Source organism: Hippocampus comes, unplaced genomic scaffold, assembly GCF_001891065.2.
Source record: "Hippocampus comes isolate QL1 unplaced genomic scaffold, H_comes_QL1_v1.1 scaffold73, whole genome shotgun sequence".
NCBI lineage: Eukaryota > Metazoa > Chordata > Actinopteri > Syngnathiformes > Syngnathidae > Hippocampus > Hippocampus comes.
The window spans coordinates 818,669-834,153 of NW_017806238.1; the positions used below are offsets into that span (position 1 = coordinate 818,669).

The window sequence follows — 15,485 nt, forward strand, 5'->3', positions numbered from 1 at the left end:
GTTACAGGAATTGCCACAGCAGATATTGCAAGGTAAATAAAGCCTTCCCTCAGTAGCACATTTTCGGGTTAAGTGTCGCTCAAATGCCAGATGGACCAGTTGGGCCTTTTATTTTATGAAAAAAAAAAATCTTGCACATTGCCAAGGAAGTGGCAAATAAATGACAGTTTCAAAGGAGTCCACTCACTTCGCATATAGCACTTGAACAGCGACAAAGACAAACATCAACAACACTTATTTTCTTTTAGAATTTTATTCTACTTTGTCTTTATTTGAGGGTTAGTGACTTAAATGCATTCACAAAGGCTAAAAACAATAAATAAGATTTGGCACAAAAAGGCTGCGCTTCCAAACTAATTTGGGTGGTGGTGGTGGTGGGGGGGGGGGACTTTGTAGGCAATGCCCGCCGCCCACAGAGACAAATCAATACTTGCCTTCACTCTGTTCTGTATACAAAGGCATAGGTGAATAAAATGTCAGATCTGATGTTACAGCTCTGACGGATAGGTTTTGCAAGAGGCTTTTGGTATTGTGTGTTCTCGAGACACACTACTGTAATCCACTGCCAGTTCATTTTAAGATATAAATGAAGGCATGAATTTAACCTCCTCATTTTCACTTCACTGTTGCAGAATGACTTTGTAATCACATCTCTTTTAACTGTCAAAATAAAACACTCACCTGCTGTGCTAAGTGGGATTTGAGTGGGGTTTTATTGGCTTCCTCAGGGCCTTCATTTGGTCAAGCATGACTGGTGTGAATGTTTTTGTCACTCCCAGGGAGCCGTGAGAACCCAATAAATTATACAATAGAACAGCAGTTAAAGATGAAAATGAAGATATTTTCTGTGGTGTTGATTTTAGTATCGTAGCATATGTATGATTAAAAGAATAATAATACAAATAATACTAATACTGATAATAATAATAATAATAAGGAGAAGAATTTTTATTTGCGTAGATCAAGTGATATAATTATACTGTATTTTATCCACAGTGATTTTAGGTCTCATCATATTTGTGGTATAAACTAAAGAGAGTCTCAAGACATCGACCACCAAGACACTTTTGGATGTCATGTCGACACCTCCCTCATTAAACTTTCAGTGTTACCACTGCTGTGATGTTGCCACAAAATGAGAACAAGACGTAGCCTAGCATTAACACATGTTGCGGCCTGCAGGCTGTAACTCTTGTGGAAGTTTTGATGCGTAAATTTGATGCATATTTTTTTTCACACAAGTTGTTTTATTGCCTGTTTTAACAATACAAGCGCTACGATGCAAGTAATAGGCTGTCTCACCTGTTGCTCAAAGACAATTTTGTGCCTCTATAAGATTTTTTTACGTCGGTTTTTTTTTTCAGATACTAGTTTTTTTACTTCGGGTTTTTTTCCGGATACTTGTCCATATTGGTCAATTCAATCTATGAATTACTACAGTGAGATCATACTTACACAGTACTTCTAAATTACTTATATGAGATGCTTAGCTCATACATTAGGTGAGGGTTCGCCGAAGGCAAATGCTAATAGAGGAGGACAGGAAGAGGAAGAAACACCTTGATGAAAAGCTCTTAATGCTGCTTAGGGCAATCCTGCAGCACGTTCACTGGATCTCATTAAGCTTCCCAGGAACATGAGCTAACCAGAGGAAAAAAAGTGTTTGTACTAGAGTAGGACTGCTAATCACTAAACCACATAATACCGCTGAACATGGTATTCTACCACCATTGTCCTAACAATCCATTCACTTCTCTAAATCGAGCAATCTGAAGCAAACTAAGGACAGGTAATTTTTTTCTGTCATTTGAATCGAGCAAACTAAGGACAGGTAATTTTTTTCTGTCATTTTTTTCATCTTTTTTTTAGTATTGTTTCATTACATTGTGTATCAAAAATCTGAAATGTACGTGTAGACCAATGTTCAAAATATTTTTTTTGTTACGCCCCTACAAGGAAAATTTGACAGTGGTGACTGCCAATTGGCGTCAAGAACATACTTACCATGTCACACGCAATCGCAGAACAAGCAGACACACAAATAAAGTTCAAAGAAAAAAGAGACACACACATTGAGCATGGTGAAAAAAAAAAAAAACAATATGGGACAATATCATTGACGTCTGTGTGCACGAGAGGTATAAACAACACAACCAGCTTCCTTTACTGGCTTGGACCAAGACAAAAAAAGATGTAGGCTTGGTGAATTGGGAGCAAGGATTGCAATATCTTGTAAGTAGACTGAATTGTTTACAACTGTTGATCTGTTAAGGAAGAGAGCATTTAGAAGCCAACACAACCATCAGTCACCAGATTGACTAGCGACTTTCTTTTTTGTGTGCGTCACAGGAGGAGAGCCCCTCCTGTCCGCTCGAATCAACCCCTGTGTATTCACCGCCGAGAAAAAAAACATGCGAGACATCATATTTCACGTTCAATCTGAGTCTGTTACTCTACCTGCAGTGCTGTTAGGATTTGAGCCAAAAGCAGTACAAATACAGGTAGCAGGATTGCACGAAAAAAAAAATACAAACACATCACCGAAATTTTTGGCCAACATTCGAAACGTCCATTTTGCAACTATTTGGATTTTTGGGTGTGACTGTACACCACCAGGAATATTTAGCAGGAAAGGTTCCACTGAATATATTTTACCGCATTGGCCGAATATAAGACGGCCCTGATTATAAGACGACCCCTCTTTTTTCAGACTCAAGTTTGAAAAAAGACTTTTTGAACACCAAATTAATTTTTATACAGAAAATAATTACAGTACAAATGATTATAACAATATATTTGAGAGAAAAAGCATGTTATTTTGCCACATTCAAATCTAAAGTGCAATCACATTCGTAAATGAATGGCTTCCGGTTTTTGAAATGTAAATAACATCATAACTTCTCCTCAGCTGCCGGTTGACCTGGCCGATCTTTGACCCACTTTTCTCCAGATTGTCACTTTCTCCATTTTCTGTTACCTCTTCTATTATTTTCTTCTCTTTTCCTTCTTACTGCTATTTTTTATTTTTCTTCTTTGTGCTACCGCTATTTTTATTTTTCGTGGCAGGGGTTCACTTTGGCCTGGGGAGTCAAGTTCAGCATTCGCTTCATTGATATCTGACGCCATCTAGCGTCGTGAATGGGTATAATGTCTAGACCCCGAATATAAGACGACCCCACTTTTTCAGTCTTATTTCAATGCAAAAAACACCGTCTTATATTCGGGCCAATACGGTACTTATTGCAATACTAAAATCACAAATCTGACGGTGTCCAAAGTATGACACAATACAGTACTTTATGAGCAAACATATTGATAAACTAGTCATTTTTGTTGTGTGTGTGTGTGTGTGTGTGTGTGTGTGTGTGTGTGCGCGCACGCATTTTTATTTTTGTTTTTTTTTTACCTATTTTAGGACAGGTATAAGGGCCCTATATGACTTTACTTCTTCTCCACAATATCAACTTGGATCAAAATGCCACTATCAAACACTGCTTTTTAGTTCCATAATGCAAAGGAAAAGTGAGCCGAAGAACTCCGATTCTCTCTATGTGACTTAGTAGAACTGTCAACAGCAATACCGGGTTGAGTAACATTCTACGGACCGTTACCGGTGCAACATGTTTATTTCAGTGTTCTGGGCCGCTGCACATCGAGAGCTTGACTGTCTGAACAGTCTTTGCAATTCAATATTGTCAGAGGCGTACATGTTCGAAAGTCATAGCTCCGCCATGTTGAACGGACCACGCATGCTCTTCTTTCAATCTGCTGAGCAAACGCTGCTGCAAACCCAACACACTCATTTACTGGAGGAAAGTTTCACAGGTGGTCCTGATGTTTATGATTATCTGGTTATAAAATAATCATCAAATGTCCAAGTAGGTAAAAGGAATAATAAAGTTGCTTGTGTTTAAAAAAAAATAAATAAAAAATCAGGCAGCAGACAGCTCAAGTATCTGACTCAAAAACCAAATGCATAAGTATGCATATGTTCCGAGTTTTTTTTACCAAGCAAATTTCACCGAGGGCAGTCCAATGCGAAGAAGAGCAGCTGTACGAAGCACTGTCATACCCACGGAGATTAAGAGCTGCAATTTGGCACTTGAAACTCAGAAAAACCCACCCCCGATATACTTCAATGCAACTCATCACAACTGGTCTTGGACTGCTTCATGTTGAAAACAAAATGGCTTTAACCCTTTCAGGGACAGTGGTTACTGCAGTGGACAGCTTATCGTGCTATCAGGTTGCAGGGTGCAGGAAAGGGTTAAAGCACTTGTGATTGATGTGGTAAAAGTGAAATGTGTGCTTTACATCAATTCCGCAAACGCTGTAGAAATCAACAGTCCTCGACACCTCCTGATGCCACCGTTCAAAATTGCGGTGTAGGATGATTGTCTTTGGGATTTTCTCTGTGAGTCGTGAGCAGGGTTATTTTTCACTATCGCTCGGTTTTTATTTCATTTTGACTTTTGTTTTTTTCATTCCTGACAGAAAATTCCCAAATAATTGCATTTAAAATAAACCCTAAAAGCCAGTGCATGAAATTAATTGACAAAGGAGATTTTGGCTGTAATTATTATTAATTTTATTTTGTTTTAGAAACCCAAAATGTATTTTCAGTAAGTAATTGTTTTTTTTTTTTAAAGCACTCACATTTTTATTTTATTTCATTCATGACAACATTTTTTTTTCCAATTTTAGATATACAGTCGTTATTTTGATAGTTTCTGTCAACAACAAGAACCTTTGGTCATGAGATGGGTTTGGATCAGAATGGCACAAACAAACAAACAAACAAACAAAAGCAGACAGAAATCGTAAACCACTTAATAGAATGAATAGTAATTGAAATGCAAGATAATTTTACATGACAACATCAGTTACAACATCACTCATAAGAATGTTCCAAATGGCTGCCTTGCTTGCTGACTCTTGGAAAGAAAACTGACTCCCCCCCCCCCCCCCCCCCCCCCCCCAAACACACACACACACACACAGTCACAATTGTCACACGGAAGCACGGTCAGGGGTAGAATCTGGCCACTCCACAGCGACCCACTATACGTCATCCGCACGTGAAGATCTTGCAGTTCCTTTTAAATATAATTTGTAGTCCAGCTAGAATCCGCGATTCTGCAATTGCGAAATTCGCCGCGCATTTCAAAGCTCTATTGTTATAACTAAGTTTGGAATCAGAAGTCCAAGAAAACGGTTCGTACAATTACCTACTTAATTTATTTTTTAAGGGTTTTAGGAACAAATAAATGCTTGCAAAACTAAGTGAAGACAATTTACAATTTTGAGCAATATTTAGCAAGATGTGGAAAGTAGATGCAGATGATTTACTTTAGTGGGCCACATAAAATGTGGCGGGCAGGATCTGGCCCCCTTTGCCTTGAAATTGACACTTTAGAACATATGCATATATTCTCGGAGCGGGAAATACTCCAACCACTCATTTTTTCATGAGCAACCAAGGAATTGTTTATTCTGCACATCCATAGTCCATAGAACCCATTGTCTCAGTCTGTCATTGTAGTTCCAAAATTACATCTATCAGAATGACTTGGGCAAACTGTTATATGACCAAGCAAAAGCACAGGGGTTGACTGAACTAAAATAGTAACGTCCCATAAAACAAGTGCGTTGGTCTAAAATTGGATAAAATGCTGCATAAATCTTTCCTCATGTCAAATATCAGATTTTGATCCAATTGAGCTTTAAATAGTTCTGTCCCTATTTCTGGCTTCTTTGAGGTCAAACACAAGTACAGCATGATGTCACTGTTGCTGTTAAAATCTACAACCTCCAATTTCCTCATGGCTTTTTACATATACAGTTATCAATATTTTTAATTCATCCCTTGACACACAAAATGCCCTATTCCACTCTCCAAGCCACCCCCCCCCCTTCTTTTCCACCCCCGAGACCTTCCTCCATTCAAAGCCGAGGGATCATTTAACACAGGGTGGTGGTTGAGTGGGCGTGGCATAGCGTGCACGTGTGTATTTTTAATGCTAATGTGGGAGGAGGCAATGAGGACAATGAGGGAAGAACAAAGAGGAGGCCCCCTTCTGATTGGGGATGTGCGCCACATGGACAAGGGGGACAACGACAGAGTGACTGAACATTGCCACAAATGAGAACAAAAGAGTGACCCGTTGTTTGCCCGTGTACGTATATGCGTGTGTGCCTGAAGAGGCTTCATTCTTTCTCTCTGAAGTGGGCACGAATATCATCAGGCATTGCTCTGGTTTTCAGGATCGGCAAGGATTTGTGCCAGTACCAGCAAGTGTGAAATTCAAATGATCACTGGCAGCTTTTACGTATGTAAATTCCTGTACTTTATGTTCTACTCACGCAAAAAATTTGGAGTGTCTGTTATCGGCTGTGGATGAAGCTCATGTAAGGTTATAATGCACTGTAACATCGTCCTTGTGATCCGATAAAAGTACATTAGAGTGCAGTGCATTAGCTTTGTGGGGTCGCAGAAAGTGCGAGCCGGACTCTCACCGAAGTAGAAACGCACACGGTAGAGTGCAGACCTTGCCAAGGTGGAAAGGTTGCAGTCCGCAGAAATTGCTGCAACAAACAGCTGAAAACAGTTGTATTCACAACGTAACGTTATACATACATGCACACATTCATCAAAATGAATGTCTATTCACTGAAACGAAGGCGCTCCGACAAGTCTCAAGGGAAATTATGTACTGTATGTATTGGCCCGGATACAAGACGGTGTTTTTTGCTTTGAAATAAGACTGAAAAAGTGGGGGTCGTCTTATATTCGGGGTCTAGACATTATACCCATTCACGACGCTAGATGGCGCCAGATATCATTGAAGCGAATGCTGAACTTGACTCCCCAGGCCAAAGTGAACCCCTGTCACGAAGAATAAAAATAAAAATAGCGGTAGCACGAAGAAGAAAAATAAAAAATAGCGGTAAGAAAGAAACGAGAAGAAAATAATAGAAGAGATAACAGAAAATGGAGAAACGTAGCGACAATCTGGAGAAAAGTGGATCGAAGATCAGCCATGTTAACCGGCAGCTGAGAAGTTTTGATTAGTAATTTACGTTTCAAAAACCGGAAGCCATTCATTTACGAATGTCATTGCACTTTAGTTTACATATTTAAATGTTCAGATATTAAGATTTGAATGAGGTAAAATAACATGCTTTTTCTCTCGAATATATTGTTATAATCATTTGTTTCAGATGTACTGTAATTATTTTCTTATAAAAATTAATTTGGTGTTCAAAAAGTCTTCTTTCAAACTTTAGTCTTGAAAAAGGGGGTCGTCTTATAATCAGGGCCGTCTTATATTCGGGCCAATACGGTACAAAGGAAAGCGTTCCCACCAAAAGCTGATAGAAGAAACCGTCTACGAGAGAAATGCCTGGAACAGATTCAACATGAAGACATAATCATGGGCGCAGTTTGTGACGCATCAGGCAACAATGACAACAAGTCGTGGTTATTTTACTCTGTGCTCAATGTAGAATTTATATATGTCGCTGTACCAAATTGGTCTCGGGTAGATAGACTGTAGTAACATCACATTTGCATTGCAATATGTTAACCAACTGTCATGGTTCTTGTGTGTCTCCAGCAAGTGGCAGTGGAGGGTTTTCCCTCCGGCGTGAACACCTGCTTTCAATTTGATCATCATGATTAAGCCCTGTATTTAAGGACTGCCAAGATCCCATGTCTCTTGTCGGATTATTGACCTTGTTGCTGCTCTTTGCTCTTTCTCAAGTGTTGTTTTCTAGACATCTCGATCTAGTCGTTGTCGCTTTTAGCATCAAAAGTTCATACCAACCCACAATGGTTAGACAGGCAGAGCAAATCCATTCATTCATTTTCTGATCCGCTGATCCTCACAAGGGTCGCGGGGCGCGCTGGAGCCCATCCCAGCTGTCTTCGGGCAGTGGGCGGGGGACACCCTGAACTGGATGCCAGCCAATCGCAAGGCACAAATAGACAAACAACCATCCTAGATTAGAAACATGCGTCTACTCCTTGGACCACGAAAAAAAACAAAAAAACAATGACCTTGGAGTACAACACTTACTTATATTTGTGCAGATAGTAAACTTTGAGGAGCTGGTGTTGACTCAAACTAGCTATATTTCATTGGCTAAGATGGAAAGAACAGCCAAGTAAGAGGAAATTCAAATCTAGGCAACAAGATGGAGAAAAAAACCAGAAGAGTCATATTTTGCGTGTTGGCATGTGGTCAAAGATAAATGCAGTCTAATTATGCCACCATATTTGTACGCAGCGTAAAATAAATAATAGATAGTGATATATAATGATATTATGATGTATTGTAATACACCCAATATTGCACACTGAAAGTCAAAAGTCAACTTCGAATTGACTATGGGTGTCCTCTACTGTACTGGCGCTGATCAGGGATCAGCTGCAATTGACCTGGATTTCTATGTCAAGGGTTCTAACCTGCCGGCCTGTTCAGCTAAGAGGCTCGAAGCAACGGCCATTAGACCAACATCAGTGGGAATTTTTGTCTTTGGATATCATGCCGATACCTTCATTCAGAATTTGGGAGTCGACGAGAGAACAGAACAAGGCCATAATTTACTCCCAAATGTTTGGGTTTTTTTGTGTGTTTCAGATCGAGACAATGCATACTAATCCTCTCCACAACACATGATACGCAGAGATTACACATGGCAAACCCACGACATCTATCACCTACCCGTGGAGTGTCGTGAACAACGTGATACTCCACTTACGCTGCTTTCAAACCAGCCAGGGGATCAGCCAGTCAGCAAATAATCCATTGATTAAATGCTAATATTACCTCTGTGCATTTGATACAGTCCTCATTTCCTTGGCACTTCTGCCTACTGCTGAGAACCGCAGTCTCTAGAGGAACCATAACGCCACAACCCCCCAGCGCGACAGATGTAGCCCATTTGTGACACACACACACACACACACACACACACACACACACACACACACACACACACACACACACACACACACACATAATATCCCTCTCAAAAACCTCCTTTCTAATTTCAGAATTAGTGGAACCGAAGGAAAGGCAGAATCCCTCAAATATGTTCGACTTATTTAGTACCAGCCATTTTCAGACTGTTTTTTTTTTTAAATACCTCAACAGTGATAATTTTCCATTTTGAGCCCTACGAGTCGTTTGAGCCTCGCTGATCAGAAAAGTATGAGTCCCATTATGCATTTAGAGAGTCCCAAATTTCGAATTCTAAAATGCTACTTATTCAATCGCATATGATAGTAACACAAACAACAACAACAATATACATTGATAATAGGTTTATTTCCTATAAAAAAAATGCTGCAAAAATTTAAATAATTCAGGCATACAAGATTATTATCGCAAAAAACTATCCAACTTTAGCTGCTTCCTCTGTGATATCTCCGCAACACTTGTTTTAACGTTACACAACTTGGCAATCGTCTGCTTTCCGCGACGTGAAGGCCGAATCTCGTCTCGCGAGAACAGAAATCTCATCACGCGAGATTACTTAGCACAAGCTCAAAACAACAATGGCGGCGATTATCAAACTGCGATTGTTGCCGGAAAAAATATTTACCGTAGTTTTTTTTTTTTTGCATGAGAAATTTCCTTGCGTCCCAAAAACGCACATTATTTGGAACTGTGCGTCACCCGGGAAAATTGCGCGTCTCAGACGCGGGACGCAGAGGTAACGAGATGGCTGCCTCAAACGCGAGAAAATTGTGCGTCTCGGAAGCGAGACGCAGAGGTAACGAGATGGCTGCCTGAAGTCGTGAAAAAAAAAAATACAAATGGAATTGAATGTATGCAATCCGAAAAGACGTATAAATACGTCTTTGGGAGTGAATGGGTTTTAAAGACGGGTATAAGGGGGAAAAAAATGACGAAAAGACGTATAAAAACGTCTTTGGGAGTGAATGGGTTTTAAAGACAGGTATAAGGGGAAAAAAATGACGAAAAGACGTATAAATATGTCTTTGGGAGTGAATGGGTTTTAAAGACTGGTATAAGGGGGAAAAAATTGACATCAGTACTGTAACGTGATCCTGTCAATGGGCCAAACCATAATGACTAAGACAAGTGCCAATGCACTTAATCCAAGAGTAGACACACACACAAGCATGTCTATACCATATCTAGGTTAACTTTGTCAGGCCAATCTGCTCTGTTTTCTGTATCCTTAATCTCTTCCCCTGCATTGACTCAGAGGGTGGCACAGCCCTTAATACGTACGATAGGAGTCTCATTTCTTTGCGATCGGTGTTTCTGTCCGGTTATAAAAAAAAAAAAAAAAAACGGTAGCAATTCAGGACCACAGAATTAACTGAAAGGTTGCCAAATATGGTGATCTCACACTGCCACAGATGTATTGGATAAAAAGTTCAAATCTTGACGTTCAATTTATTTTTGAGTGACTTATAATGCTAAACCATGTAAAACACAAGGGTCAAACTCAAGGCCTGAGGGCCCAGATGTGGTCCACCACATCATTCTAAGTGGCCCGCAAAAGCAGATCAAAGATGACAACTTACATGATGTTTGACACCCCTGATATAATACCCGAAGGTGTTATGAATGTAAAGCGGTCAGATTTATTTATTTATTTTTTTATTGGGGAGTGAATGATTATCAAAATCATTTCAGATTGTCACAACAGCAGAAATACATTGCAAACGGTCAAAATGACATGTTAGAATATTCACACGTATGGATTTGGTTCAAGACTCTGCTCAAAACCTATATCGATCCAATTCAGGCTGAACTACATTACTGGAACGATAAGTATTGATCAGCTGGTACTATTGGTGGCGGTGAAACCAGCATATTGATCCAGCAGAGGACAGAGAGAGATTAGACCAGTGTGAAAAAGAATGCTGAGATCCAGCTGCACCTCAAAGGGCATTCCCATCTTGATGGGTTGGGGGGGATCCATCCGCCTACCCTTGCCGCTATCCTTCCTCCCCCCCATGCTTTCTTCCCCTCCATTCTGCTCACTGGTGCATGTATTAGTATTGTGTCCCTCTGACCATGTGCTCCTCTCTCAGAGTGAACGAGCCTCAAGTGGTGCAAGGCACCACCCAAAACAACGGTCTAATTGTACCTAACAGCTTCCGACTCAAAACACCAAAATCCATTGAAGGATTGGCAATCATACCCCTTTACCGTCACCACCGACCAAATCACTCACCCCGGCGGCTTGTTTGTTCTACTCGGACGCCAAAAGGCATACGCTATATTTCATCAATTGCGTACGTGTCAAACTGTGATGAATTAATCCGATAGAAGCGCAAGGCTGAGAAGTCTCAGCTGCCTTCGGAGAGGTACAGCCAAAAGACATCAAACACTGTCCACTGCGACCCCCCCACCAAGCCCCCCACCCCTTGTGGGGCAGAGAGACGTTGACCTGAGGGATTGCAGTACAGTGTATCCAACGTACATGCATGCCTGCAGAATAAATTAAAAAAAAACACACAAAAACTGATCTAAATTCAACTTTGTCTGTGCCGGTCCTCGTAAAGGATGTTAACATTCCCTTAAAGTGTAAAGTAAAAAGATTCAAAGCTGGCATTACTACTAAGTTTAGTAGCTTTCTTGAATATTGTGAACTTGTGAACTGATGGCAAAAAAAAAAATGTATCTATATCACTATTGGGAAAAAAAAAAAGAGTAGCAGTGAACGGATCATCTTTTCACCAGCCCATCATTTCCAAACCCAACGGGGGGGATAGACTGGAAAACATACCTGTTTGCCAAACGTACGTGGGTTTCATTCCCACTGCTGCTTGTGCATCCACTTCCCAGATGGAGAGAAAGAGCAGCGCTAACCTCCACAGCAAGGGTACCCTTCTCAGCACCCCGAGCTTCCCAACGGCTCCGCTGGCCAGCCCCATGGCCGCTGCCGCTGCGCGGGAGACACCGTAGTTCCCAATGCCGTCAAGAGAATTAAAAATAAGAAAGCCGAGACACGAGGTGAAGATGAACTCAAGTGCGTGTGCCTTCTTGCGCTTTGCTTTTGTTCACCCCAGTTTATCCACAGAGAGCTAATCCTGATAGATGCCGGACAGAGGACTCCACTTGCTCTTCTCTGGGTCTTTTTGGCTCCTGGCTCCTCAAGGAGGGAGAATCATGTTTGGCACCCAATAACACAAGGAACAATAGATCTCAAAAGCCAGCCTGCTGCTGTATGCTGCGTTGATGCACCAACACCCTAAAAAAAAAATCTTTTCTTCTCTCTCTCTCTCTCTCTCTCTCTCTCTCTCTCTCTCTCTCTCTCTCTCTCTCGCTCTCTGTCTCTCACTCCTCCACATATATACACACACGCCCACCCACTCTACTCTCCCTCCTCCTCCCGCATCCTCCTTTTCAGATCCACTCCAGTCCAAACACACAAGCATCTTCAATTTTTGACAGAGTGATGGAAACATAAACACATTTTCTGTCATTTCAGACAATTATTATTATTATTATTATTATTATTGTTATTATTATTATTATTATCACTATTATTATTATTATTAATTGTCTTAAAAATTGTCTTTGGTAGTGCAATCAAGTATATGCACCCGCTGACGAAAACATCAGATCAATTTGTGCAATTAAATGAGATCAATGTACCAGATTAAAGATTACACTTTACAGTCAACAATGCCTGCTTTTGATTTTATTTTATTTTTTTTTCAGCATTTGTCATTTTATATCAAGTCAGTGCCGGCCCACCAACATGCTTGGGCCGCCCTATTTTATTCATTAAGTTTGTTTTTTTTCATCATGGCTATTTTTGTGTTGTGAAATTCTAATATTGAGTTGCTTATCACTACGGCATTGAAAATATAAAGAAACAGTGATGGGAGTTTTCTTTGACGGATGGATCGTCTTATCTGCAACAGACACTCACGGTCTTATTGGAAATAATGTTCGGAATGCAGGCGCATATATGAGACTAATACGGCAATGTTTGCATGCACATTTTTTTTCCCCATAATGCCACGGGGTATTGACTTAGGCATGCACATAGCCTGTAGCATTATATAGAAATGTGCCAAACAGAAATCATGCACTGCAGATAGAATAATAAAACCATAAAAGTTACTAATAAACAAGGTTTGCTTACGTACCGGTAATTTTTTAATCTTTTTGAATGTTTTCTCCAAATTGGCAGTTCCACGTTTCTGTCTCGAGTTACGTGTAGAATCGTCTTTTACCCTTTCATGCCCCCTATAAACTGATAACATGATGAGCTGTCCACTGTAGTAACCATTGTCCCTGAAAGGGTTAATAGAGATGCACACTTTCATCTTTAAACATTTCTTTATTAAGTTGTTTGCTGCATGTCAAAAGGTGAGACTCATGACATCATACCATTTGTACCTTTTTTTTTTTTTTTGGTTTTCGTGCCGTGACATTTTTGTCACATAAAATATGTGATCAGGTTCAATAAAGGTACATAAAATCTCCAAGGAAATGTGTACTTTGTAAGAAATTCACAACAGGTCTCCCGCTCCTTTGAAGTCAAACAAATGCTCCAGAACAGCCGTATGGAACACGAACGACAACATTTGGATTGAAATTCAATTCTCTTGTGGGGTACGTGACATGTAGTGTTGATTGAGCTTCTCGGTGTTTATTTTGTAGCCTTCCCGATCAGGAACAAAGAGACTATAATCCAAGATTGATGTCAAAGTAAATCATCCCTGAAAGTGGGTTTGGCTAGGTGCAGTACCATGCTTTTGGGTCATCCTGATCCCTCCATTGCGCCCCCCCTCCTTTGGCCTAAGACGAGTAACCTGATTGAGGGGCCAACGCAGTGGGGCATGCTTTTAGAGCCCCCCCCCCCCCCCAAAGACCCACTTCAGGCTGTCTGCTTGTATACTCCAAAAGAGGATTTAACGGAGTTATTACACAAAATGTCAACACAATCTCAACATAAATCGGGTCATGGTATCAGAGCTAGGTCTAAATATTTGTGAACCCGCTTACCTGCCAATACCTATCACGCTGTTTTGGACTAAGTGATTGAATTTGCACCTTGTGTGGGTTTGTCGATGGTCTCCGTGATATAAAGGACAAAATCATCTGAAAAGTGCTTGAATTAGTGATGTGTGAACTCACAAATGCCGCGCATGACATCACACGAGATATCATTCTCATCTGCCGTCTGTCTAATAAGCATCAAAGGACAAACCCAGCAGATTTTTTTTTTTTTACTTTGGCGGCCTTTTTGCGACACAAAATGAGCACCGTATTCAACAAGAACTATGTGCAAATCAGTGCTTCACATTAAATGTTGAAAGCTCTACATCTACAATTTAAAGGTAATGGTAGTGTCAGGTTCGAAATGAAGCAAATAATGTTTCGGATCTCATCAATAGAGACACCAAACAAAACTGTAACAAAAATAGTTATTTGCAAAAACAAAAGTACACCGACAAAGTATGAACAAAAATTGCTGGTCAAATAGAACCAGGAGAGAAACAATACAATAACAAAAAGTGCTTGCAAAAGGCAAGGAATTAGTTAAACCCAGACAACCAACGAAATGTCAAGAATCCAATTTACACGTAGAACAAAAGTCAAATGACAACACACGGACTGTGCTTACAAAAATGGGGCACTAAGGGAACAAGAACGACTATGATGAGAGCAAGAGGTCTAGAAAACAATTTACTTGAGCAAAAGCAGCAAAAAGGTTAGCCGACAAACTGCAGGCGGTTTATCAGTCCTTAAATACATGGCTAATGAAACGTGGCAGCAGGTGTACGCACTGAAGGGAAAGCCCCCGTCTGCCACATGATGGAGACACACAAGAACAGGATCATGAGAGTTAAACGACATTATTTTATTGCTCGTTTAATAACACTGGTTAACCTCTTTTTTCATGTATTGTATACCAATTAAATATTACCAATTCATTCGAGTAGAAAGGGAAATGCTTAGGGTGCTTGAGTTTGTGACGTTCTTTCTTTTGATTTCTTTCTTTCAGATTTTATGACCATTAAGAATGGTAAGATGTCGAATGATATTTGCATCATCTGGAGCATTTCTGGACCACCAAGGCATCCGGGCAAGAAGGACCATACAGGCCCATCTAAAAATGAAATCAAATAACAAGCTACAAACACTGAGAGCAAATAAAAGAAACTATAATGATATAAACTATGCTTTAATATGTCCATCCAAAGAAATTATTTAATTCTGGTTGGAAAAATTAACTCTTTCAGGGAAAACGGTTACTAGAGTGGACAGCTATTCAAATGTTGTTTTCTCTTATATTAATTCATCTTCATGCCACAGTTGTGCATCAACCACTACAATGGACCCTTACGTGTGTTTCCATCCCCTGCCATTATTTTTTTCATGCCTAAAGACGAATAAAAACACTTGAGAAAAAAAAAATCCTGATTTAGTTTAGCATTATTTGTGCATGAAAGGGTTAAAGAACTTTGCCATCAACAT

At 40.1% G+C, this 15,485-nt stretch overlaps 1 protein-coding gene across 2 annotated transcripts in view; it reads right to left on the reverse strand.

Moving 5' to 3' along the window:
- The window catches only part of thsd7aa (thrombospondin, type I, domain containing 7Aa), an 80,139-nt gene extending 67,902 nt beyond the window's left edge, over positions 1-12,237 (reverse strand). For both annotated transcript variants that reach the window (XM_019857334.1, XM_019857333.1), the window contains exon 1: positions 11,776-12,237. In XM_019857334.1, coding sequence (XP_019712893.1) covers positions 11,776-11,923 — 148 coding nt within the window. In that variant the 5' untranslated portion in view covers positions 11,924-12,237. The remainder of the gene's footprint in view (positions 1-11,775) is intronic.
- Between the last annotated feature and the right edge of the window lie 3,248 nt (positions 12,238-15,485).